This window comes from Crinia signifera, chromosome 3 (assembly GCF_055691185.1).
Source record: "Crinia signifera chromosome 3, ASM5569118v1, whole genome shotgun sequence".
In the NCBI taxonomy this organism is placed as follows: domain Eukaryota; kingdom Metazoa; phylum Chordata; class Amphibia; order Anura; family Myobatrachidae; genus Crinia; species Crinia signifera.
The window spans coordinates 225,831,463-225,858,102 of NC_139219.1; the positions used below are offsets into that span (position 1 = coordinate 225,831,463).

The 26,640-nt window shown below is 41.5% G+C and overlaps 1 protein-coding gene across 5 annotated transcripts in view; it reads left to right on the forward strand.

The window, feature by feature from the left end:
* The window catches only part of IL1RAP (interleukin 1 receptor accessory protein), a 195,574-nt gene that overhangs the window by 159,033 nt on the left and 9,901 nt on the right, over window positions 1–26,640 (forward strand). For 4 of the 5 annotated variants that reach the window (XM_083177542.1, XM_083177543.1, XM_083177545.1 and 1 more), the window contains 5 exons: window positions 6,014–6,082; window positions 9,470–9,599; window positions 10,104–10,258; window positions 14,785–14,934; window positions 16,453–16,596. In XM_083177542.1, the coding sequence (XP_083033668.1) occupies window positions 6,014–6,082; window positions 9,470–9,599; window positions 10,104–10,258; window positions 14,785–14,934; window positions 16,453–16,596 (648 nt within the window). Of the gene's footprint in view, window positions 1–6,013; window positions 6,083–9,469; window positions 9,600–10,103; window positions 10,259–14,784; window positions 14,935–16,452; window positions 16,597–19,482; window positions 21,468–26,640 lie in introns of those variants that run through there. The other variant, XM_083177546.1, reaches the window with a different exon arrangement.

Sequence of the window (26,640 nt, forward strand, 5' to 3'; positions counted from 1 at the left end):
TTCGCAGGATGCCACTTGACCTTCGTCACCCTCCTGCGATTCGTATTCTGCTGGGCTGAGGAGCTGACCAGTGTGCGGTTCTGCCAACGCCACCTCTCCGTGTCCCAGGCCACCACTGTGCAGTATAACAGTTTGCTGCGGGAGGCCTGTGCTGGGATTCAGTATTAAATTCCGGCGGTCGGGATCCCGGCGTTCAAAATCCTGACGCCGGAATCCCGACCGCCGAAATCCCGACAAGGGGGGACGTGGATCGCCCCCTTGCATGCTTGCTGCACTCGCCACGCAGCGGGCCCGGTGCCTCGCTACGCTCGGCACACTAATTTATTCTCCCTCGGGGGTGTCGTGGACACCCCCGGAGGGAGAAAGTGTTGGGATTTCGGCGGTCGGGATTCCAGAGTCGGGATTTTGAACGCCGGGATCCCGACCGCCGGGATTTACACTGCATCCCCTGTGCTGTCGACCTCCTGTCGCAGCCTCAGCAGAAGATTGGCGGCCCAAGCACCATAGTGTAGGTCGATGAGAGCCTTTTTGTCTGTCGAAAGGCCAATGTTGGATGCCTAATGCCCCAACAGTGGATCTGCGGAGGCATCTCGAGACTGATGGCAGTCGAGAGGCGGGATGCCAACATGCTCATGGCTGCCATCAAGAGGCACATGCTCCCGGGGACCACGATCTACAGCGACTGTACCAGAGTGTACCAGACCGACCAGCTGGAGCAGGCTGGCTTTCATCAAGCAAGGGTAAATCATCGCTTCCACTTCGTGGATCCAGAGAGCGGAGTGCATATGCAAAATATAGAAAGGCTGTGCGGATCCTGTAATTTCCGGAATAAGCGCCAAAGGGGGACCGCGCGCCATCACCTGGACTCGTACCTCCAGGAGTTTATCTGGAGGAAGACTCTTGACGCGGAGGACCCCTTTAAGCACATTCTGCACATGCTGACCCTGCTCCCCCAGGCCGACAAAGTCGACGCCGCAGAGCCTGAGTCGAGACCGTCCACATCCGCAGCTGCTTCCTTTGCAAGTGCTGATGATGGCACTGCAGTTCCCGAATGACTGTTTCCAAAATTTTCTTGTTTTTTGTATCTTTTATTGTTCTTCTAATTAATTGTATTTTCATGTTATCAATTTTTTCCTCATTCATCTTTATCTTTCACTAAAAAACAGTTAACACATGTCGTAATTTCTGTCTCAGGTGTATGACTTTGCAGGTGTGAATGTGTTCCTGAAACACCCCCACCATCCACTGCATCCTGAAGAGAGGCGAGCGCACGGGGTACGCGTCCTCCCGACCTTTTCACACCCCCACTATCCACGTCAGCGTGGAGTTGATTTTATATACTGTGGCGAGCGCACAGAGCCCAAAGCATGGCGAGCAGACGCAGATAACTTCAGATGTATTCCGCGGAGCTCGCTGCTCTCACCACGCTAAGGGCTCGGTGGCTCGCTGCGCTCGCCACACTATATAAAATCAACTCCACGCCAACGTGGATAGTGGGGGTATGAAAAGGTTGAGAGGACGCGTTCCTCGTCCCCTCGCGGGGCTCGCTGTGCTCACCACGCTTTGGGATGGCATGGATGGTGGAATAAACAAGGTTGACAGCTGTTACGTCGACTACTGTCATTGTGAACAGGTTTAATAGTATTTTGAACACTGCACCCACCCCTATGCTGTACTTAGACATCTGAATTTTGCGTCTACTACTTGGACGCTATAGCGTCTAAGCAGTAGACACTAAATTCAGACGCACTGTCAGCACTGAGCTGCCACGGAGTCACTACGCTGACAGGTCATTGTGGCGCCACAAAGACCTGTTAGCGCTGGGCTTCCTCATTATGTAGCAGAGAGAAGTAAGGCAGTTTGGCACACAGATCGGAGCGTATGATTGCATTGCTGCTGGAGCGTCTGAGACACTCCTATGTATCACAAAGATGGAGCGCCTCTCCGCCGGCGCCCTCATGATCCCCTCTCCACAGGAGAGAGGATATCATGCAGGCACAAGCACTGTGTCAGAGGTGCTCAGAGAGAAGTAAGGCAGTTTGGCACACAGATCGGAGCGTATCATTACATTGCTGCTGGAGCGTCTGAGACGCTCCCACGTATCACAAAGATGGACTGCTTCTCCGCCGGCGCCCTCATGATCCCCTCTCCACAGGAGAGAGGATATCATACGGGCACAAACGCTGTGTCAGAGGCACTCACTAGGCTTCACAGGAGCTTAGGAGTAGCAGCGCTGGGCTGCCTTGGAGGAGTCAGAGTACGACGCTGATAACGTACATTACAGAAGTAAGGCGGCATGGGCTGCCGCCCTGAAACTAAACAAGTAAGCAGCTGGCAAGCTGCCAGAATTCAAACAGTCACTACGCTGAAAGCGTAGCTTAAGGCAGTCTGGCAAGCTGCGAGATTCATAGCTAGAACGGCACGAGCTGCCGCCGTGAAACTAAACAAGTACCAATCTTAAAACTTTGCATATTTTCGCAGAGCTGTGATATTGGCATACAGTTGTGAATCGGGTCCATGGATAATGCTTAGTAACACCTGTTACATGTTACAATGATGCATTTTTTTTTTCTCTTATACACTTCATCTCCTGTACTTGTATAGAGATTGCAATGTGTAGGTTAATCTGTTTTGTCTTATTGTTCTGCTCTTTCCAATCAATAGTAGTCTCCCCAGTGCTAGAAAGATGGAATAGAATTGCTGTAAATAACAGGCAGCTGCTGATTGGAGGAACAAAACCATTTCCTCTTTAAATATGCGATTGAGCGCCAGGTTAATCCGGAAATAATATCCCTAATCTTCTCTTTAAATATGGGTCTAACAGGAGGATCTCCAACTAAACCTCAGAGCAACCAGTTTGTAATTAGTGCATTTGGCGTTGGTCATAGTTAATATTATGACCAAGGCAACAGTGGATTTGTCTTGTAAATGATTTGCTGCTTTAACTTTAATAAAGTTCCAAGGGCTACAATAGGGAAGGATAAATTATAGTGATTGGGGAGCCTGAATTCAGTTTATAGCCAGTGTTCTGGGACTATAAGCACCAATAAACAGCTGTTCAACGTGTCAGAAAATTGGTACCAGTATTTAATAAAAAATTGCTGTATTTATTTAATGTGCTCAGTGTGAGATGTTACAGTAACCATCAACCTTCCTTGTTGGTGATGTTAAATGTGTTATTTCATTCTTAGCTTTGGCTATGGAGTTATATTAAAGCTGAGTACCCACTAGACAATGAGCAGACAATGTCTTGTCATCAGCAATTTCTGTCAGACTCCAGGACAAAAACATGTAGTGTATACACACTGCAATCTTCCAGATAATGAACAATATACAGATGGAGCCCTCTTCATTTAGCCCTTTAATAGGATTAAGTGAGTAATTGGATTACTCTGCTAATACCCTACTGTATTGTTCTATGTATTGTATTGCTGATGAGAACATCAGGATAGCCATGGTGAGCCACGCCCTAAGGAACAAAGTTGAGAGGGGCTCCAACTGTAGCATGCGTCGTTTGGCCGTTAACAATATATCCGGTATAAATGTTGGTAGTGCGTACAACAGTGCAATGCGGACGATATATAATTGCTATTTACCGTTAGATACCAAATCATCCATAGGCTTATGGAGGGCCCTTGTATCCAAGCTTCAGCAATTACATGAAGTTAGGGTATTGTTACATATCATGCCTCCATTTCATGTACACGGTGGAGGGTTCTGTACATTGCTTCCCCAGCTGCTGGTAGGTGAGAGCATTATCTCGAACATTCCTCCCACGGGACATTGTACCCATCTGTAGGACAGTACCCAAAAACGGGTGTGGTATAGCACACAGACATTGTCTAGGTCAGGGGTAGCCAACTCCAGTCCTCGAGAGCAACCAACAGTTAACGATTTCCTTGTCTCCTCACAGAATCACAAGTGAAGTATTTAGCTCCACCTGTGGAACATTTATAATGTGTCATTCAGTAATGAGTGCACCTGTGAGATGATCTAGAAAATGTGAACTTTTGATAGCTCTCGAGGACTGGAGTTGGCTACCACTGGTCTAGGTCAAAATTATTGTGTCGATGACAAAATGTTGACATGCACAAGGTTGACATTGACAAAAGTTCGACACAAGCCTAAGGTCCACATGGAAAAGGTTGACATGAGTTTTTCACTTTATTAGGGAGCATGTAGACTCACAATTGCTATACCGCGTCCCGCTCACATGGCTCATTCTGCTCAAACTGGTGATTTTGATCTCTGAATGTGGGGGCTCTGTATGTGTATACTACATCTGTATGTGTTTGTGTGTGTGTGCATGCATAGAGGGCTGTGTATATGTATACTATGTGTGGGAAGGCTCTGTATGTATATGTGTGTGTGTGTGTGTGTGTATGTGCATGCATAGAGGGCTGTGTATATGTATACTATGTGTGCGGGGGGGGGGGGCATTTGCCCCTGGGTACTTGGGGTACAAGTGTCCAGGGCCCGCCGCAGCCTCCGTCCCTTTTGAGCCGCTGGCCGGATGCTGCCTGCCACTGACCAGTAATTTAGCTTCAGTGTGCGGCATGCAGCATCCGGCCAGCGGCATCTTATAAGAAGAGCACCCAGCGCTACCCGGAAGTGCGGATTCTCAGGAGCGCTGGCATGCAGTGCGCACCCCCAGCAATGAGCATGAAACTCCCCTTGTCAACGAGCATTTAACCACCCCCTTCCCAGGGAGCATGAAACCCATGATAAGGAGCATGTGACTCCTGGCAAAGAGCAATTCACACCCCTTCCCCCCCATGGCATAATCTGTAATGGCCATCACGGTGTGAGGCGTAATGTGTAAGGGGCATCACAGTGTGAGGCGCAACGTGTAATGGGCATTAAGGAATGTGGTAATGGCTGTGTGATATGTAAAATGCACTATGGTGTAAATTTTTGGTAGTCCCTATTGTCCCTGTTTTACTAACATTTTTTTAAGCCCTGGCATAATGTGTAATGGGCATTACGTTGTGTGGAATGGGCATTACTGTGTGTGGCATGTGTGATGGGCATTATTGTGCGTGGCATTATGTCTAATGGGCATTACAGTGTGTTGCATTATTTGTAATAATAGGCGATGACTGACACGCCCAGTAGGTGGTGATGGACACGCCCCTCCAATGGTGCACCCCCTAAGAAAACGGGCTGCGCAAGCCTATGGTGCCAGCAAAGAAGCACCACTGGCACACACCTATTTGCAGAGGTGAATATCGGCAGGTGCCACGGGGCAGGCAGAGGTAGGTGCCGGGCAGCTGTGGGGTCCAGGCAAGGGGTGCGTGCAGGGAAGCAGCAGCACAATATAAAAAAATCTTTCTCTCAGCCAAAAACCGGACGGACAGTCTTTTGAAAATATTTTGTTAAATTCTGCTTCCGCGTCCCACCCTGCCGCCCAGCACTTGCCGCTGCCCGGACCCCGCCACTGCCCTCCCCAAAAATCCCTGGCTCTCCTGCACCTCGCTGCTGCTGCATCTCCCCGGGAGTTTACATGCAATAAATCGCATTTGACTTATCACATGGAAAAATGGCACATCAAGTGCCAAATCGTAAGTGAGCATTCTGGGGCTGCCAGGGGAGCTCAAGGGCAATTTGGTCCAGACTAGTGTATGGGGGGCCTTTAGTATCATCACTCTTCCTGCTGATCTGCTTTTGATTTAAAAAAAAAAGGCAATAACGTAGTATTTTTTTCCTTCTTGCCTTGGAAAACAAATGTCACTCCAAATCTACAACTGCAACCAGTGAAACCCCCAAACAACACAGATGGATAATACAGAGTGGATTTAATTTACACCTAGTTATGCAGATGTAAGAATTCCTCCTATGCCTCCTATTGCCCTGCAAAATGATAAAAATCGTTGGTATAAACCCCTATTTTTTGGATGGCATAATTTTTTTTTTACTTCCCCTAGTACTGTATTTGGAATAAACCATGTGTTTCAGGTAATACTGTATGGAGATTTGTATAACTTTACATTTTTTATGTAATTTTTTCTTTCAGATCCCTTTACTGAGAAGCCACCTGATATGAGTACTCCAAATGATAACATTAGTTATGAGTTTAAAGCAGGTAAAAAGCGTTTTATGGTTATATTGTTTAAACCATTAACATTAATGAGCACATAAAGCTTGTGCACTAGAAAGGAAAGGATAATAGCACATTGGGGGATGTTAGGCCACCTATACAGCATTTAAAACAAAAAGTATGCTTATTGTTGTCTAATTAGCTCTTATATTTATCCTTTGAATCCTACTATTGTTTTTCTTAATGGATAAGAAGAGCACGGTTAAGGTCATCAGTTACTTGTTTACTCAAACCCTCATCGCGGATATTGACCTCTAGTTCCACCATCATTTTGTCACTGTCATCTTTTGTCATAGTACTATCATTTTTACAATGGTTAAATGCTACAAGCTTTCTCTTAACTAAGCGTGACTGACTTGCATGACTTATCTGCCGCAATAAAATAACATAGAAATCAGACTGATTAGACTGCAGGTGCTCGTTTTTTACTTGGCTCTATAAAAGGGATCTGCATATGCCCAAGCCTGTCAATGTATTATTAGAATGTCATAGTGCTGTAGAGTACTTTAGCCCAGGGGTGGGAGATACAGCACTATGTCATATCAGCAGATTTAGTGCCTTATTCTGGTTCAATCGCAAAAGCAAATTCTCTCTCTAATGGACGAAACCAAGTGCACTGCAGGTGGGGCTGATATAACATGTGCAGAGAGAGTTAGATTTGGGTGTTATTATGTTTCTGCAGGGTAAATACTGACTGCTTTATTTTTACACTGAAATATAGTGATCAGTTTGAAGTACAAACCCCACCCAATCTAACTGTCTCTGCACATGTTACATCTGCCCTGCCTGCAGTGCACATGGTTTTGTCCATTAAAGAGAAAATTTGCTTTTACGAGTGAACCAGAATCAGGCTATTAGTCTTAACCTTCCTTGAATCTCAGCAATGCTACCGGAACTCCTTCACCATTGCATATGTCCAGTGGCGGATTCAGGGGGAGGGCACCTGGGCACGTGCCGCCCCTGTCATTTCATTTTGTAGCTGAGGACCAGGGCTTTCCAACGAGCCCAGCCCCGTGTCTCTAGCCCCCCGGGAACCGGAGATATCGCCTGGCAAAGCTGTAACGTTTTTCCCCATAGGATAATATGGGACCCGTTAATTCCGACCCCCACATGGTTTCGACAGCTGGCAGTTCCCCCCCTGGCATCACAGAAGCTTGTAGTTGATCTCATTCAATTCAAATCGCTGGGCCTTCAATATGATACCAGGCTGGTCCATATTGGTCAATCGGTTCCAGAAATATTGCATGTAAACCGATTTTTTTAGTTTTTACATTTAATTTAATGCTGTTCATGTTCTTTGAGGGCAGATTACTCTGGGACCAAACGTTCCAGTTTCACTGGACCAAAATAATTCAAAGCCCACTCAAAAGTTCTTCAATATGATACTTGTCTCATGTAAATGGGTCAGTTGGTTCCAAAGATATAGCCGGTTAAATTATATAACTGGTTAAAGGGGGGGAAGGGTGGTTTTCTCTCCCCCTCACACCAGAAAATGCAGGGACTAGGCTGGTGTAAAAGGGGCAAACCTGGGAATGCATTTTCTGGTGTGAAAGGGGTATTATTTCAAATAGCCGGGACCTGCAGTGCTCTGAATACAGCCAGGCTCTGCCACTGTCAGCGGCTATCACTTCTGCCTGGTGGCACATGTCCCCCATTTACCACGAGCATGTATTCTCCCTTGGCAATGAGCATGTAATCCCACATGGCAACGAGCAAGGAACCTCTTGCAATGAGCATGAAACCCTTGGCAATGAGCATGTAGATAAGCAGCACTTATGTAGCATAATTTTTAATAGGCATTATGGTGTTTGGCATAATACATAATGGAAATAATGGCGTGTAATTTAACATGTAATGGACATTATGTTTAATGCGCGCCTTTGGTGGACAATGTCCCTGTTTATGAAGCATATTGTGAATTTTGGCTTAATCTGTGTTGCATTATGTGAATTCTGGCTCAATCCATGTGGCATTATGTAAATTCTGGCTCAATCCATGTGTTATTATGTAAATTTTGGCTCCATCCGTGTGGCATTATCTGAATTTTGTGACAATCCATGTGGCATTATTTGAAATTTGGCTCAATCCATGTGGCATTATGTGAATTTTGTCTCAATCCGAGTGGCAGTATGTGAATTTTGGCTCATTCCATTTGGCATCATGTGTAAGGGGCAAGTACAATGGGGTCTAGTATTTTGTTGCATAATGTGTAGGAGTTGTATATGGTGTTGTACACTACACTCAAGGACACGCCCCCTGTTGAGTGACTACACCCCCTTTTCCAAAGCGCGCCTTCGGCGCGCGCACAACTACGTCCATTACTTTTGTCGCCATGGTGGGCCTGCGCACTTTAAATGCCAGGGCCTATTTAATCCTATTCCCACCCTCTCTCTGCCGCTCTCTTAGCATGTACACTGACACCACTAACACCGCCCCTCCCCCACCCAAACCCTCTTTTATCATGGTGCCCCCCCTGTAATTTTATCCTGGATCCACCCCTGCATATGCCACAATGGGGCAGATGTATGAAGAGTCGATATGGGGGAGAAGGGGTATCAGCGCACGTTATGTGCACTGATAACGCTTCTCCCCCATGTATGAATGAGCCGGTGTGTGGTAAATGCCATGCGCCTCTGTCATTATCGGTGCCGCTGTCCCTGCTGTTGGCTATGGGCTGCAGTGGAGATCTTGCGTGAGTAGCGAGAACCCACGGATGCCCAGTCCAGCCGGCCGGGGGGAAGGAGTTAGCACGTTACTGTGTAAACTGATTCGCTGTCTTCAGGAGGGGACATCTTCGGAGGGGGGAAGTTTGCACTCCCCCACTTTGGCAGACAAGATGTTAATACATCTTATCGATGTCGCTCATTAACGAGGCGAAGCAGGAAGTATTCTAATGGCACCCGATGCGCCGCTAAAATGTATCTGCCCCACTATTTGTAATCTGGAACCAAAATGTCACTCCTCTTTGTTATCACTCAGCAACTACACTACATGTTACATTAGCTATCTTAACTATACTTTGATTCCACCTGCACTTCAGTTGAGTTCTTGTATAGCCTGATATGATTGGGTAGCTAATCCTATGACATACTGCCTACTCTGTATTATAATAGCTAATTTTGATGATCCCCACCTTTATCTTTGTCAAATCCCCAGAGGTTCAGTAATTCTTAATGTACATTTAATTAAAGTAAGGCGCATTCAGTATAGAGTACCTTTTAACAAACAATTCAGAATAATGTTAACCAAATTTTAAATTGTATCTTAATTTTTGCTTTGTATGGTATGAAAAGGGAATTCTTATGCAAAATTATATTGAAATACGTATTTAATTAGGGTGTATTTTATTTATTATCTTAACATTATTTTTAGGAGAAGATATGCTGCTCTCATGTAACGTTTTATTCCCAAATGTGAATAATTCCATAAATGAAATTTGGTGGACAGTGAATGGGAAGAATGCAAACGAAATTGCTGACCCCAGAGTAACCTTCAATACAAGGTACAGTGATATGATATAATTGGTCTCCTAGTCTGGTTGGTTTGGTTGCCTTGTGTGCTTCCATTATTTTGATTTATGGAGAGGCCAAGTAATGATCTATTATTCTACCTCCCTTGTATCTCAGTAGGGACAGAATGTTTTTGGGTTTTTGTGATCAAATTTATCCTTGTGATCATTGTAATATTTGTAGGTCTGCACTTTTGTTCAGTAAAACACATTTGCTTATGTCTACACTACACTTACTGTATGTCTTGAAGCTTTTCTGCAAAATGAGAAGTGGGAATGGAGCACAGTACTTCCATCTAGTTTCATTTGCTAGAAAACACACTATTGGGATGACAGAGGACAGATAGTGATCTCACAACCATTTAAACATGGTATTTTTCCTAACTTCTGTGTGAACTTTTTGGCAAGCTAGCTAGCATAAGAGTGTGTGCTTCATTGTCTACATTATTGCACATTAAAGCAACAAGTGATTACTGTGGTTTACAATTTCCTTTCTAGCGATATACCGGGACCGTTAAAATCTAAAGAAGAGACGAAAATAGCAGAGCTACACATCAAAAACATCTCTCCAGATGAGCTCAAGCACAACTATACCTGCTCTGCCAAAAACCGTTTGGGTGCTGTCTCCAGGCAAGCACATGTCAAAGAGAAAGGTGACCAGAAAGCAAATAAAGCTGTGTGTGTGTTTTTTTCCTCCCATGAGGAGATGTGTAACTCATTATATTTGCAAAAAAAAAAATACATATGGCTCATTTCATGTGACTCACATTACATTTCATGTTAATTTCTCAAAGTTTAAATGCACAACACTCAAAAATGAAGCTGAAATTCAACATTTTAAAAATGACAATAATATAAGGAGGTAGGTAGTTATAATACCTAGAAGCTTAAAATAAATTGCACTCTTAGGGGGTATCCCCCCCCCCCCCCCCCACACACACACACACACCCCCGGTAAACATTGGAAGCAAACCGCTATGTTTCCAAATGTTTTCTTAAGGGCTTTCAGATTAGATCGCCAAAATAGAGACCTGTGACTCACGTTACATTTCTGACACCAGTCAAGGAGCTCTCATTCAAATTACTCAAACCGGTAGAATCCACATGATTTAATCAAAGTGGTACTTGTGTATTATCACGGCGCCCACATTTTCCATCGTAGGGCATTGTACAACCAAAAAATCGTGTTGCATCGCATGCGATTCGACGCAATTGGACCCGATTTTTAATCGCACAGGCACCCAGATGCCGGATTCCTATGTTAAATGCCCCCAAGACCCGATTTTTAATTGTATACTCACCCTGATGGGTAATGACTATGTTAAATGCCCCCCCCCCCCCCCCCCCATTGTTAACACCACCCTACTATCAAGGAAAAAGATCTATGGGTGAGGAGGGGGCTCCTAGGAGATCTCCACAATCCACAGGGCCCGGCGCTTAAGTGAATCAATTAAATTTTCAATGGGAGTTATAGTAAAAATATTCCAGGTTTGGCTGCAGCAAGGGCAAGTGAGTCTGCTGGTGACTCACTGAGGGTTTACAAAAAGAGTTGGTTTTTGCACAGATCTGGATTAATCACCTGCGAACCACGCTGAACAAAAGGACACCTGGGCACGTTTCAAATTATGTAATTAGATTTTTATATAAGAAAAAGCATATTATAAAGGTTCACATACACATAAAAAATATATAAATACACAGATAAAAGGCAGATACCATAAATCGAAGAAATGGGTCACTCATATGCAGATGAGGCCCTGGAGTAAAAATAGGCTAGAATAGCCAACACCAAATGAGTCACGTATTAGACGGTAAAGCGTGGTTTCAGGAGCACAGTCAATGTCAATAAGCGGTTCGCAGCAGCCAGACTGTTAGTAGCGGGGGATGAATGGGAGAAGGTAGAAGCCAGAAGCACTTTATAAGCTGTTATGTAGGAGCTTGATGCGAATTGCCTGTTAAGCGCATGTAACGCCAGGTGGTAAGTGTCAGGTAGCGCAGAGTCTCCTTAGGAATATGCTCACCCTCCTTGATGGTTCGAGATGGAGGGACGGGGAGCCCGATGACCAGCTCGACCCGCTGCACGTTGTTTGCTGGCGTCCTTACTTTGTATTCCAGTGGGAAGCGGCAGTTAAGCCGTTGAGCCGGCTGGCTGGTGTCTGCGGCTGTGCGTGTTGGGGGAAGCTCCGGTTTGAGCCGGGGTAAACGATCTGTGGCTTTCGCTCCGAAACCACGTGATCGTGACCTCACAGATGGGTTGGCGTTCAGGCGGATATGACGTTGACGCGTTTCGTTCCCTAGCAACGGGAACTTTTTCAAGATGGTTTGCAGTACGTCCACCTCCATGATATTTAAAGGCATCTGCATTATTGTTCAATTGCCAATTCAATATCTTAATTGCCTTATAACATTTATTCAGACGTGTGCCCGGTGTCAAAACAATACAATACATATAACATTTATTTATTTAACAAGAGGCAATTAAGAAGACATATACAACTTATTGCCGATTAGTTCTGAAAAACCTTTATATAGAGAGGATTATATAATTGTATAATTACGCCCTAATTGGGAATATGTTGCTAGACATTTGGGTTTAGCTTATACCTTTAGACTTTCAATAGGTTATTTCGCACTCATTTATATATCAGACAGTTTGTACACAGGAGAGAGTATATTAGGAGATTTGATCCATAATGGATCAGCATTCTAAAGATTTATTAATTGATTTAATTGTTGACAGTCTTTAATTAATTTGAGACATACACATCAGACTTCATATTCAATTTGCATCAATGATTTTATAGTAAAAAATCTATAAAAATAAGAGTGGGTCAATAAACAATATATATATTTTAGATACATCTATTTATTTTTTTTAATGACTGGGGAAGGGGGAAGGGGTATACAATTAAAAATTGGGTCGGGGGGGGGGGGGGCATTTAACATGGGAATAAGCCCAAATCGGGCATGATTGCGTTGCATCGCATGCCATTATAATGGCATGCATTGCGATATTAAAATTGTATGCTCAAGCCCGGGAAAAGGCTCAAATGGGGTCCCATCGCATACCTTAATTAGTGGCATGCGATGCGATGCGATGGGCGCCGTGATAATACACAAGTACCATATATGTTATGTTTATTGCCCTGTTTAACTGTGAAGATGTTCAGATGGTATATGGCCATTTCCAGTTGCTGCCAGTTTGCTCCATTGTGCTCACTAAGAGGTTTATTTACTAAGATGGGTGTTCATTGCTCATGCATGCCACATTATCTTGAGAACGAGGCTGGAGAGCCTCCAAATCAAAAAATTTTTTGATCTGAGGCAACAGACCTGCGGTATCTTTTAAGACATGAGTGATCTGTGACATTGAAAACTACAAAATTTTTGCAGTGCCATGCTTTATTGTGAAACAAGGAAGGGAATGTACATGATTAAAACAAGATCATGCAGGTGAACACTTGGAAGATAAGGAGTTTTCTTGGCCATATATACATATATATATATATATATATATATATATATATATATATATATATATATATATATATATATATATATATACATACATACATACATACATACATACATACATACATACATACATACATACATACATACATACATACATACATACATACATACTGTACTATACATATTGGAGAGGACCAAAAAGTGGATAATTTTCCTGTTAATATCACCATCTGCCCTGATAGAAACGGACGTTATATCAACAAAATATCAACAAATGTATATTTATATATAATATATTAGCTGATATGCCCGTGTCATTTTTTTATGTTCTATATGCCTCACCTTGCTGCATGCCAGACTTGGTTTACTGTGTATTTATGGCGTCATTCATCTCTGCTTTAGTCACACCAAATAGTCCCTATTGGCAGCCAGATCCTTTGGGCATCTTTTATGAAATTTTTTTTTTTTTTTCCGGATCACAATGGAGACACTGCTGATTAATTTGATATAACTCTTCTATATCCGTGTGCAACTGAGTCTCTGAATTTGTGTATGAAGTTCGACAATGTATCAGCCGCACCTTTTTTCCAATACAAGTTCTGTTCTGCTACAGGCTCAGACATACACAATATACTAGGGACATAATTCATATTAATCAGCACAGTCACCTCGTGCAGCAAAAATAATGCACATGGTTAGCTGAGTTACAAGGAACCTTATGGCTCACACACAGCAAGGCAGTTTGAGCTGTATGAGGACACCTCTGTACCTCTACCTACTAGATCAGCCCAAGCTCAGATTACTCATAGCCCCTTTGCAGATCTTGCACCTATTACAGAAACACAACTCTCCCCACTTTGTACTGCAACCTTAACTTAGCATGCTCTGCTCCCAATCTTCTACAATACAGATCTCTTTCTAGTCTTTCCCTCTTTCCTCCTGTCTTTCTTCAGCCCTCTCTCCCCATTCTTTTTTCTCTTCCTCTTTTTTTATCTTATTATAACTAAATGAACTCTCAACATGCATTTCAGATTCCAGTGTTACTATATTTATTTTCAGTATGACGAGAAAAAATATCTTCTGAATCAGCCGATAGCCTTTTGTACTTTATTTTTACATGTTTTAGGTATATTTCCATGTCAATATAATTAGATCTGCAATCTGATTATCATTATTCTAAGGTTTACGCTCTCTTGCTGCTATTTGACCAGTTAACCGTCCTCTGTCTTGATGGCAATGTCCTTTTGAACTCCTGACACCCCTTTGCTGCTGACCTATCTGTTCTGTTTCCCATGAGAAGTTACAGCATTCTTTTTCCCTCCTTAAATTGGCTGTTGAATAATTGACATCAACAAGGATAACAAGAAGTCACAATTAAATGCATAGATGTGTCTATTAGGATTCCTGTAGACAGCCAGTCATGATGAATTTTAAATTATAAATGAGATCTTTCCTTATTCCCAATTGTAGGTATGTGAAATGAAATGTGCCAAAAATGCATCCAATTATGTTTTTGTAGCTGTTCTACTCTATTATGCATATACCGAATTGACATGTGCTGTAAAGACAAATGTACATCTCCACTGAAGAAATCTGTCTGTATGGAGTCATTAGGGATCTCCCTGTAGTTAATTTGGATGCGAGTTGCAGTATTCATGCTGACATGAGCATCATAATAACATGGCATTTGGAACATTTTCTGCAGTTGGCACTCCAAGATACATCACCGAGCTGGCCTGTGGCCTGGGAGCCACTCTGTTTCTTGTTGTGTGCTTCATTGTGGTGTACCACATCTACTGGCTGGAACTGGTGCTGTTCTACAGGGCTCACTTTGGTACAGATGAAACTATTGGAGGTACATTTTAGCTCAAAATATTATATGCTACTGTCATTTTGGGACTTTTACCGTTATGGGGTGATGTTTTGTGCAGATATTATTAGCTTATGGATGTTTTAGACTAGTACATTAACATTTTTAAATGATTTAAAGTAAATGTTACCCAATGTATGAGGGTAATCCAAAAATAATGATTAGATGTTCAAATAAAGAAAACATTGTTTAGTTTTGTTTAAAATACAGTATTCTTGTGCCCAGCCCCGTTACGTGCTGTGCTTCACCCGCCCTCTGGTCGGCGCTCAAATCTTTATACATAATCAACCAAGCTGCTTACAGATGCTCCATGCAGCAGTACAGCTCCACGGCACTATGGGAAATGAAATATCAGCACTACCCACACAGTACACAGGCCATGGAGCCAGAGGGGGGGCGCATGCTGGTACTGAAGGCAGGTACGGCTGGTATTACCCCCAGCCTGCCCACCCTATGTGGCCACATACTCCTCCTTATGGCACTACCTTTCTCTATTTCTACACATAATCTCCTCCCACATACACACACACATACACACACACACACACACACACACACACATACATATATATATATATATATATATATAATATTATATATATATATATATATATATATATATATATATATATATATATATATACACATACAGAACCAGCAGGTGGCACTCGGTTTCCACAATAAAGGACTCAAAGACGTGTGTCAGTCTGTTGACTGACACACGTCTTTGAGTCCTTTATTGTGTCCTTTATTGTGGAAACCGAGTGCCACCTGCTGGTTCTGTATGTATGTATCCTGACCTGGGGTTTCGAATTGGAGGCACCGGGGCCAAGCTTATACTCTTTGGAAGAGTGCCGACTTCTCTGCAAATATATATATATATATATATATATATATATATATATATATATATGAGAGGGCGAGTCTCCAATCTGCGCTCAGACCACCATGAGTAAGCACCTCTGAAGGATCCCCTGTCAGACCGAACCCAACATATAGATATGAAAGAAAAAAATTTCAGAGGGCGCTAAGAATCAGTTCAATTTGTTCAAAGTAGAAATTTAATGCATAAAACTGTTATAAAATCACATTAAAAAAAATCGCCATTTTTGGCAAACCAGAAGTGTATAGGAATCACATATACAATGTTTTACAGTACATCAGTGTGGCGTCCTTTAAAGCAATTTGACGACGCGCATCTTTCGGATGATGCAGATGACCCAACGCGTTTCGTCATTCACATGACTTTATCAGGGGCAAGTGGATAACAATTCAACCATATGTTATCTGTAGTCAATCTCCAATGTAATGTATTTAGAGCAATTTCATTGGAGAAAAATCCAAATGGAAAAAAGAGAAATCGGTATCCGCTATTGAGTTTCTTCCCACCATACAGTGTGGTGGCTTAGCCAGAATCAAGTCTTTTTTTTGTTTTGTGCAACTTGTGGACTATTGTATTGCTGATACTATTGTTTTGTATCTCACATTTTGTGGTTTTGGCAGATGGAAAGGAATACGATGTATATGTGTCCTATGCAAGGAATGCAGAGGAAGAGGAATTTGTTCTAGTGACACTAAGAGGGGTCCTGGAAAATGAATTTGGCTACAAGTTGTGTATATTTGACAGAGACAGTTTGCCTGGTGGAAGTAAGTAACCATTTGAATTTTCTCGATAAAGGGGCCAATGCAGTTAGCAGCAAGTTCTCAGAACGTTTCTTAACCCTTTGAGTGCCAAGTGAAATTGTCAAATAGGTGTGAAAATTGCCAGGAAAACATTTGTATTCATCATAATGACCTGTAATGTTTATCTTATGCAGGATAATATAATCCTTTTTTTACACGTCATTTTTTAATAAAACAAAAGTGAGTGACACTGTTAATTTTTAGTGGATACTTTGCAAACTCTCACAGATATGTTTGCACTCAAAGGGTTAAAGTAGGTGAACAACCCACAGCCACAAGATTTTGCTATTCAATTTGTAACCTGTGTTAAGTTTGCGTGGGTTTCACCGGAGGCTGCATTGGTTTTAGTTTTTAGCCACTGAGCAGGTGAGACTCCAGAAACTCTTGTACATCCAATGCTACACAGATTCCGCAGCAGTGTACAGAGAATATTTCACATTATCACATCAGTCCCTGCCCTAGCGGAGCTTACAATCTATATACTCTACTAAATGTACACACTCGCACTAGGGTTCATTTTTTGGGAGCCATTTAACATACCAGTTTATTTTTGGATTATGGGAGGAATTGGGAGTACCGAGAGTAAACTCACGCAAGCACAGGGAAAATATATATACAGACTCCACACATATAGGGTCATGGTGAGAATCGTAGCCATGACCCCAATGCTGTAAGGCGGTAATACCAACCATGTTCGTGCTACAGTGAAGAATATTATGCTTCAACGCTATTAAATAGCATAATTTAGCCTTGAAGGACATGTCATTTTTCATTACGGCAGCACGAGCAGTGTAATGGTTAGCATTACTGCCTCACAGCACTGAGGTCATGGGTTCGATTCCCACCATGGCCATAACTTTGCGGAGTTTGTATATTCTCCCCGTACTTGTGTGGGTTTCCTCCAGGTACTCCGATTTATTCCCACATTCCAAAAATATACTGGTAGGCTAATTGGCTCCCAACAAATTTAACTCTAGAATGTCTGTGTGTGCGTGTACATGTGGTAGGGAATATAGATTGTATGCTCCACTGGGGCAGGGACTGATGTGAATGTTCAACGATTCTCTGTAAAAATATGCAGAATATGCGTGCACTATATAAATAACTGTTAATAAATAAATGTGATTGTGAGCTAAAAAATGTGGGATCGGTATTTTGGGGTGTTGTATTGATGGGAAAGTGGTACTTGTTGACGAAAGTTACAAATGTTTTTTTCCCCAAATTTGTCTATCCACACAATAATCTAGAGGCTTTCATTTGGTAAAATAGAATATCATAATGTCTCCAATGTTAAAAAAGGTAAATATTTACCTTTTTAAAAACATTTATTGGGTGTGTATATTTTAATGACATTATATCGACATGGTGATAACATTTTTCATGTCGACATAGGGCCTGATTCATAGTTGTATGCTAATGCTATTGCAGATGCAATTTTTAACTTAGAGGATGTGCAAAAATATGCTGATATAACAGGTGCCGTAATTGGCATAGAAACACCGACCAGAGCACCTGCAGCTACCCTCAGATGAGAACATGTTCACAGCATCAACACAGATTAGGCAAACATTGCCTCATCAGAATGGCTGTCCAACATGTGCTTCCTGTGTATGGGGTCACAGTCCGTGGCTGATAAACACCATGAAAATGTTCATGACACACCCATATTTCTACTGCCACTGCCTATTAATGTATGCCCCTTGTCAATCACTTGCAAATGAATCCTTGTTCTGACCTTAATTGCAATTCAATCACTGTGTTGAAACAGTGACGCATGAGTAGACCATCGATAAATGCTCAACTCAGTGGACGTCGGAGTAGCGTGCAACCATGAACCAGGCAATGATTAGAATGTTAACAAAATGTCAATAGTAGGCTAATGCCGAATAAAGCCCCATACACACTTAGCAATATTTTAAATAATATTGCTCATTTTGGCCCCAACTATCCAGTAATTTCTGAATCTTGATGTTTTCAGATCTTGACATTGTGACATAAATTGACATGAATATTAACGTTATGACTAGATCCCTTTTTAAGAAACTCAAATGCATTGCTTATCATTATATATTGTTATATCATGTTTTTGTCACTTATTGGGAGTGTAAGGTGGTTTCCCCAGGTTGCATACTGTTGAATTATGAAGGGGTGATCTACTGTATTTTGACTCAAATAGATACGACAGCGCATACTGCAACTTTAGCTAACCAGCCGCGTAATATCAGCTTAATGCAGCTGACTGAATCGTACCAATATGCATCATCTTAATCTACGAGGTTACAATTATTTTATGTGCTGTACTGTAAAGACTTACTATACTGTATTTAATCTATTTAAGATCATACTAAATTTCTTTTAAAGTGAACATATGAAAGGAAACTGGACAAATTTTAGTGTGTATATTCACAAGAAAAGCATTTTAAAATAACCTTCACGCCAGGCACATCTATTTTTAACTGTGCTGGAGGGCCCATCAGGATAATTTGGTTATTCTTCGCAAGTACTTGGTTACATTTTCAGTAGGAAACATATGTCTTGTTACTGTGACCATCTGGTGTATTGAGTATGTATGTATGTAGCAGTTTAGCTAACGGTCTAAACTCTCACGAGACTGGATTACGGTTGGACATGAAGAGAAACAAGCATAGAACATTTAAGGTATAATAATTTGCTTTTCATGAATCATAACACAACGGACAACGGACATGGTTACACAGTTCCTAGGTACAAAGTCCATGTCTGCAGATTTCTATCTCAAGGTTTTCTTCTGTTACTATTTGAATCCTGGTGCACTACAAACCTAATTGTGCTGCATTCAGATTCACTAACATATTGCCTTTCTTTCCCCAGTCATTACAGACGAGACTCTGAGCTTCATTAAGAAAAGCCGACGTCTTCTTGTTGTGATTAGCCCTTGTTATGTCAACCAAGGTACACAGGCCCTCCTGGAGCTGAAAGCTGGCTTGGAAAACATGGCCACCAAGGGCAATATCTGGCTTGTGTTAGTTCAATTTAGGCCAATTAAGAACAGAGAGAAGGTTAAAGAACTGAAATTAGCTCAATCAGTACTCGGCGTGATTAAATGGAAAGGTGAAAAATCAAATTATCCCGGGGGTAGGTTTTGGAAACAGCTCCACGTTGCGCTGCCTGTGAAGAAAACATCCTCCACTAAAAGCAGTTGTAGTTTCCGCATGGTCCCGCAGTCCTCCATGTACAATGTAGAGTGACACTAAAGTAAGCAGTCTGCTCCTGATAGAGGTTGAAGATATGGACATCAGGGGCCGGTAGAGTTATGTTTGAAAATGTTGGATGCTTTCCAGTGTAGGGAAAGTTAGAAGGGGTGTGACGTAGCCGTAATCCCCCTATATTGGGCTCTGAGAATGTAGACTAGTTTGATCAAAGTCAATCTGTGAATTTTAATGGTATAAAATGCTTTTAAGCGGTGGTGCTCCATGGTTTGAAAAGGAACACTGGAGACCATTTTGATATGCAAAGTTACAAGAACATAAATGTATGAATTTGGAGAGTGAAGATCTACAGTATCTTAACAGAAAGAAAAGGTTCAGAAACATTTTAACAAGACTTAGACTTGATAGTGGATTCTTTACTGTATTGCTGTAACATGCAACATGCCAAAACTGTGACTAGATACATTTTTTTTAACTGTAGGTAAGCTTGGAAACTCTGTAGCCTTAAAGACCACCCTCAAAGAATACCTCAACTAAATAAAAAAATGGGGGGTGGGGGGTTTGCATAAACAAAGTACATTTTTAATTACTTTTAAACACCGCCAATGTGTGGTCTCACCCCTTCTGGTGAGTCATCATCCAGCCCCACATCCTTTTTTATAATTTCACTTGGCCTGTTTATTGAGCTGAGTGGTTGATTTTAAGAACTTTTTCGATATACTTTTATATTTTGTGTATCTTTTGAAAGGAACACTGAACTTTTTGATTTTTATTTTATCAAACCATCCAATACTTTTTTTTTTGTCTGTTGAAGTTGTCCCGCACATTAGGCACTGATAATTGAATGATTCTGAAATCTTTTTCCACTAGGTGAGCATCACATACAGTATACTATAAATCTTTTGCTGATCAAGCATTTGCGCCAAATATAATTCAAATATAATTCATGTCCTTAGCAGCACAAGAGCAGCATTTTTACTGTGCATTCAGTGAAGCAGCACATATAATTGCTGACTAGACAATTACAAGGAGGCTGATAGCGTATGTTAGAAATTCTCCACTTAGCTAAATCCGAGAGGTCTAGGAGGAGGATGTTTTCAGTGGCCCCAAGGGTCCAGCCAAATCATTCTGCATAAATGTGAAAGTGAATTAAGTAGCTCTCTCTAGGCAACCAAATATGTAGCAACCCAGCAGCATATTTTTTATACATCCACCTGTCATGCATTCCCTCAGTAAACCACAGAAATCTGCCTTTTTAATGCGCTTTAAGCCAGAAGGTGGCTATTGCAGTGTCAGAAAGACAGCGTAGCTAGTTTATGGAGCCAACTCCTATGCATCTACCCCTTCTTAACTCAGGCATTTATATTACGGACAGCATGTTGTGTATGAAACATTTTCTATATTTAATGTATATATCATATTTTATTATGTACAGTACTATTCATTTTGTTTTTTGTATTGTTTATGTAGACAAATATATATATTTTTTGTTCAACATAGAACACAATTGAACTGCCGACTCCTATTCATTTGAGTGTGTCACTGTTTTTACCTATTAAAAAAAGTGGTTCAAAACTGTTGCGGCGTCAGTCTTACAGGAAGTGAGCATCACAACATAAAATGTTGCCATTGTCGGGTTTAACCCCTTCCCGACATTTGACGTACATTTACATCATGGTCGGGATGTACTTCCCGACACATGACGTAAATGTACGTCATGACTTCAAAGTGCCACCGCGTCTAGAGACGCGGTGACAGAGGGACGATGTCTGCTGTCCCTGACAGCAGACATCTTCCCTCATTGCCCAGGGGGGGCAGCGATGCCCCCCGCCATGGGCGATCGCTGCGATTGGCTGTTCAAACGTGAACAGCCAAAAGCAGCGTTTACTGTCTGATGTGTAAAATTTAGACTCTGCTTCCCCCTAGTGTCCAAAAAAATTAAAGGAGGTTGAAATAATTATTTAAAAATAAAGTTTAGATATGGTCTATGTTAGTTATTAACTATTTTGAGTGGTATGATTATTTGTCTCACAAGCAGAAAATTTTACATTTTGCAAATAGCAAAATGTACAATTTTTTTTACGACATTTTGGTATTTTTCACAAAAAAAAAAACTGTATCGACCAAAATTTATCACTAACTTAAAGTACAATGTGTCACGGGAAAACAATCTCAAAATCACTGGGATAAGTAAAAGCAAAAAAAAGTTATCCCCACTTAAGTGATACCTGTCAGATTTGAAAAAAAGGCCTCTGTCAGGAAGGCAAAAACATACTGCGTCGGTAAGGGGTTAAGAACTTTGAGTTTTGTAAATTCAGAGGTGCCGATTTATTTTTTTGCTGTTAGGTGCTCAATGAGTGAAACACCGCTGTAGGGGGGGGGGGGGGTTGCAGCCAGGGTCCTGGGATGGTTGTTAAGGGAAAGAGGACCGCCACCTGCCTGTCTTTGCTGCCATGCTGGTGCCCAATCCGAGCTGTGGGCTGCTGGGGCTGGCTGACATGGCTCAGGCAGTCCAACCCTGCCTGCCATGTCTGCTGTGGCATGGCTCAGGCAGTCCAACCCTGCCTGCCATGTCTGCTGTGGATTAGTCCTAAAGGTCCAGCTCTTGTTATTTATTCGTAATATCATATCAGCACTCATCGCTGCCACATACACACTGGGCGGCTTTTGAGCTGAAAGCAGCTCAAAAGACCAAACTTTTTGTGTCACCCCCTGCTGCTCACTGAGGTTCCTACAGGACAGCCAAGTAAGTGTAAGTGCAGTTTACAGGAATTGTTTTATTCAAGAGTATTTTATTAACTGTATAAGACTACTTTTTTTTTTTTAAATGTCCCTGAAATTGCTAATAATTGTTAAATGGCAAGTCAAAACATTTTTAACCCTCATTAGGTATAAATTTAATAACACATATTTATATCTGTTAATAAAATTATACTGATTAGAGTTTAAATAGCTCTTATTTACATGCATTGATAATAAAATAATCCTCAGTTTTAGGGATATATTTTTTAAAGATATTAGCCGGTTAGTGGTTATTAGCAGGGGCAAAAATATAAAATTATACCTTCCAATGCAAGACCAATTTTAATTAGCAGTGCAAACCCTTGTGCTGCTTCGCAGGAATGTTCAAAAGAAAATAAATCCACCACACTTGTTGAACGTGGCACATTTGTTATACCATATGGTTACCTTATTTGCAAGCAGTGGATAGCGGAAGCACAGATATTAGCCACATGCCACGTGCTGTTGGGTGCCACTGATAGGCTGGGAGCAGGCTCACACACCCAGTCAGTGACCTGAACAGCTGACGGGTGTTTGACTTATACCATGGACTCCTGTCTACTGCTTGTATATAAGGTAAGAACTGGCTCGGGAGAATGAATTACATGGGAAGGAAACTGAATGAATTACAGAAGTTGAGAGGTTATGAATTGCCATGGGGAATAATTTGCAGGAAAGACATTATTTACATAGGTTATAGGTGGTTGTAGCAGATTAATTTATATGAAAGGGTAATTAGAAATTGATGAGGGATCATGGAGGAGAAATTAATTAGAGGGAGTGGTACAGTACATGAAAAAGTTTCCATTGAGGCGAATAACATTAGTACTGTAGGTGCATTTCTGATTATAGTCTCAGTGCCATCACACAGAGATAGAGCAACTTTATTCAATGCACTCAATGGAATGAATGGAAAAGGTAATGCTCAAAGATTAAAACCATTTGCTAATAAAAATTTAAGCCTGTCTATCATATTTTGATCCCCTGCTACAGTGAACTCTACCAGTGAGAAGGAAAGAACACCCAATTTCCCCGAGCTCCCTGGGCAGACGATCTGGCACTTGACGTGCCATTTTTACATGCGATAAATAAATCTCATGACATTTATCGCATGTAATACTCCCGGGGAGCTGAAGGCGGGAGGCAAGAGTATAAAAAAAAAAAAGTCAAAGGAATCGACGACCCCTGATTGGCTGAGAGTGGTCTCTCTTAGCCAATTAGCCGCATCCCATTATTATGAATGTGTTTTTTTTTTCACTTCTACTGCCACTTGCGTCCACTGCCCACTACCAGCTGCAGAGTGCGCAGAACGCCTCTTCTGCGTGACACTTTCCTGTTCCGGCATCGGATGTGATATATTGTGGGTGCTAAGAAACACACACCATGTGCTGCTGATGGCTGCACATGTGATTTATCGTATGTGCAGCCTGTCCGACTTTCAGGACAGGCTTCACATACTGGGCACCTAAATACTCTGGCAATGATGCACACTGCCGCATAAGATGGCACAAGCATGACTGCAACTTACAAACTGCAGGAATAGCCAGCCCCTCTGAGTCTGGTGAGAGCAGAAAGGAATGACACTTTGCTTTACCTGTGGAAAAAAGTTTTGTAGCTCAAGCTGAAATACAATGAAGCCATTGAATGCCAATTATGGTTTCTAGAAACCGTTGTGCCTTTTTTGATCATAGTTCTTCTGTGTGCAGGGTAGAACATCATTGCGAAATGCACAGCATCTTTGACCTTTACATACAGTATGTGTAGGTCCTGTACAGTACTGCAGTCAGATTATAAAAGTAAAAGATACTCTGCTTTATCTGTACACTGTGATGGCATAATGTGTGGGTCATTTTTGGAATTTCCGAGTTTTATTTTATTTTCTCTTTAAGGGAGTACTTGCAAATATTAAGTATCCCCCTCACCCCCATGTGCCATGATAAAAGACTTTTGGATTATATTTTACTTGCAGTGCATGAATTTAGCATGTTGCCTATCTCTAATCTGGCTTTGGCTTTTCAGAAGATAGGGAACTGTAGACTCCTAATATGGGTATTGTGGAACTAACTGTTCCAGAACATTTCCACACTTCTTCCTTTTACAGATGTGATCTCAATAGTTGCTGCTCTGAACAACAGGGCTTCGTTACGGCACTGCGACCACCTGTAGCTGCTGGCTGCCCTATAGCTATTAATAGTTAGCAGGCGTGTGCATAAGCATTCAACCTGCTATGCCGCGATTTGCCTGCTACGTTGCGTAACAGTAAAGCAGTCATCCAGAAATGAAAAAAAGATGCCCGTCGGAGCAATCACAATCTGATTCACAGCCAATACAAAAATATGAGGAACATTTAGCTTGAAGGGAGGCCAACAGCTATGCAGAATGGACACGACAGATGCAACGCACATGCAAGCTCACAGCAGATATATGCCCCGAATAAAGCCATGATCAGGGGCGAATTTAAGGGTCAGGCCGCCCCTAGGCACAACATTTTTTTAGCCGACCCTCCCCCCTATTTTAATAAGTCCTAACTTGCCAAGTTGTCTTCAAAAAAGGGCATCCTAGCCCTGAAACATTCTTTCTCATATATATATATTGACTTGCACTAGTGAACCCCTGCTGACTGGTTGTTGTTTCCTGAGCTCTCTAATAATTCTATACATCTGGCAAAATTTTGACATTTCTTTTGGAATCATCTTACCTTTATGATTGCTGAAATCCCATTGGAATGTTTCTGAGACATCACGCTGAAAATTGTATATAGGACATACATAGATTCTACTTGTTCCTTTACGTCATTGCTGATTACAATATCCGCCCCTGATGAAGTCATGATATGACGAAACGCGTTGGACTAACTGTGATCAAGATCTCCTGAATTGAACAGCAATCATTCATGTTCACCAATTGTATATTTGTGATACCCTAAAAAAAGGGCTCATTTTTTATTCTTGTACCTGTACATTTTATATTAAATACTGAATGTTTAAATCGTCATCTATTGTATTTTAGCGCACTGTGATACCCCCCTGTTTTCCCATTTCTATTATCTGGGTCTTGTCTAACAGAAGACCCTTCAGAGGTGCTGCTTCCATTCCTATAGCGCAGGAAGGGCCCCCCCCCGCATTTATATATATATATATATATATATATATATATATATATATATATATATATATATATATATATATATATATATATATACTTGTCCAAGAATCGGCACTCCCAGAGACAGGTTTGTAACTTGAGCCGGTGCCCTCACAGGTAGAGATATGGGCAGGTGTGGTGCGGCACTCTCGGCATAATAAGACACTTCGAGTGCCGCACCACACCTGCCTATATGTATATATATATATATATATATATATATATATATATATATATATATATATAAAGAAATAACCCTTTCACTGCGCTGAAATGGTAGGCAGCACCTCTACAAGTCCCCCCTGTTAGTGGGGGAAGAAGAACGAAAAATGCAACAAAGATATAGAGTGCGCCTTTGTGTGTGTCACCACCACCACCATAAAACAGGTGTATATTTGACACTTTTTCGTAATTTATACAATTTATTAAAAATAAATAAAACAATTTTTCAGCAATATTTCATTCTTAAGTAGTCATATTTTCATCATTCCAATGACCCAACGCGTTTCGTCGCTAGGACTTCATCAGGGGTACAAAAAATGACTCTAGGTGGTAAGAAACAAGAATTGACTTAAATATCTAGTACTATTGTCACGTTTAAAATTCTTTTGTTATGTGTGTAATGGTATACATACCAATAGAAATAAGCTTTCAGCTCAACAAAGGAGACTTCCTTAGATCTTGAACCATTGCTGCCATGGAAATGCATATGGTTTAATTATCTAACAATGTGAACATTATATGATACGTTTGTACGGCTTAGGAGTTCCCTATTATTGAAGTTTGTCGCATAACAGGTTTATAATTAAGCTTGTTCCTGAGCCCACTTATATATGGTTTCAGGCCATTTTTTATTATATTATATATTTGTGTGGTATAATGGAAGATAGTTGTA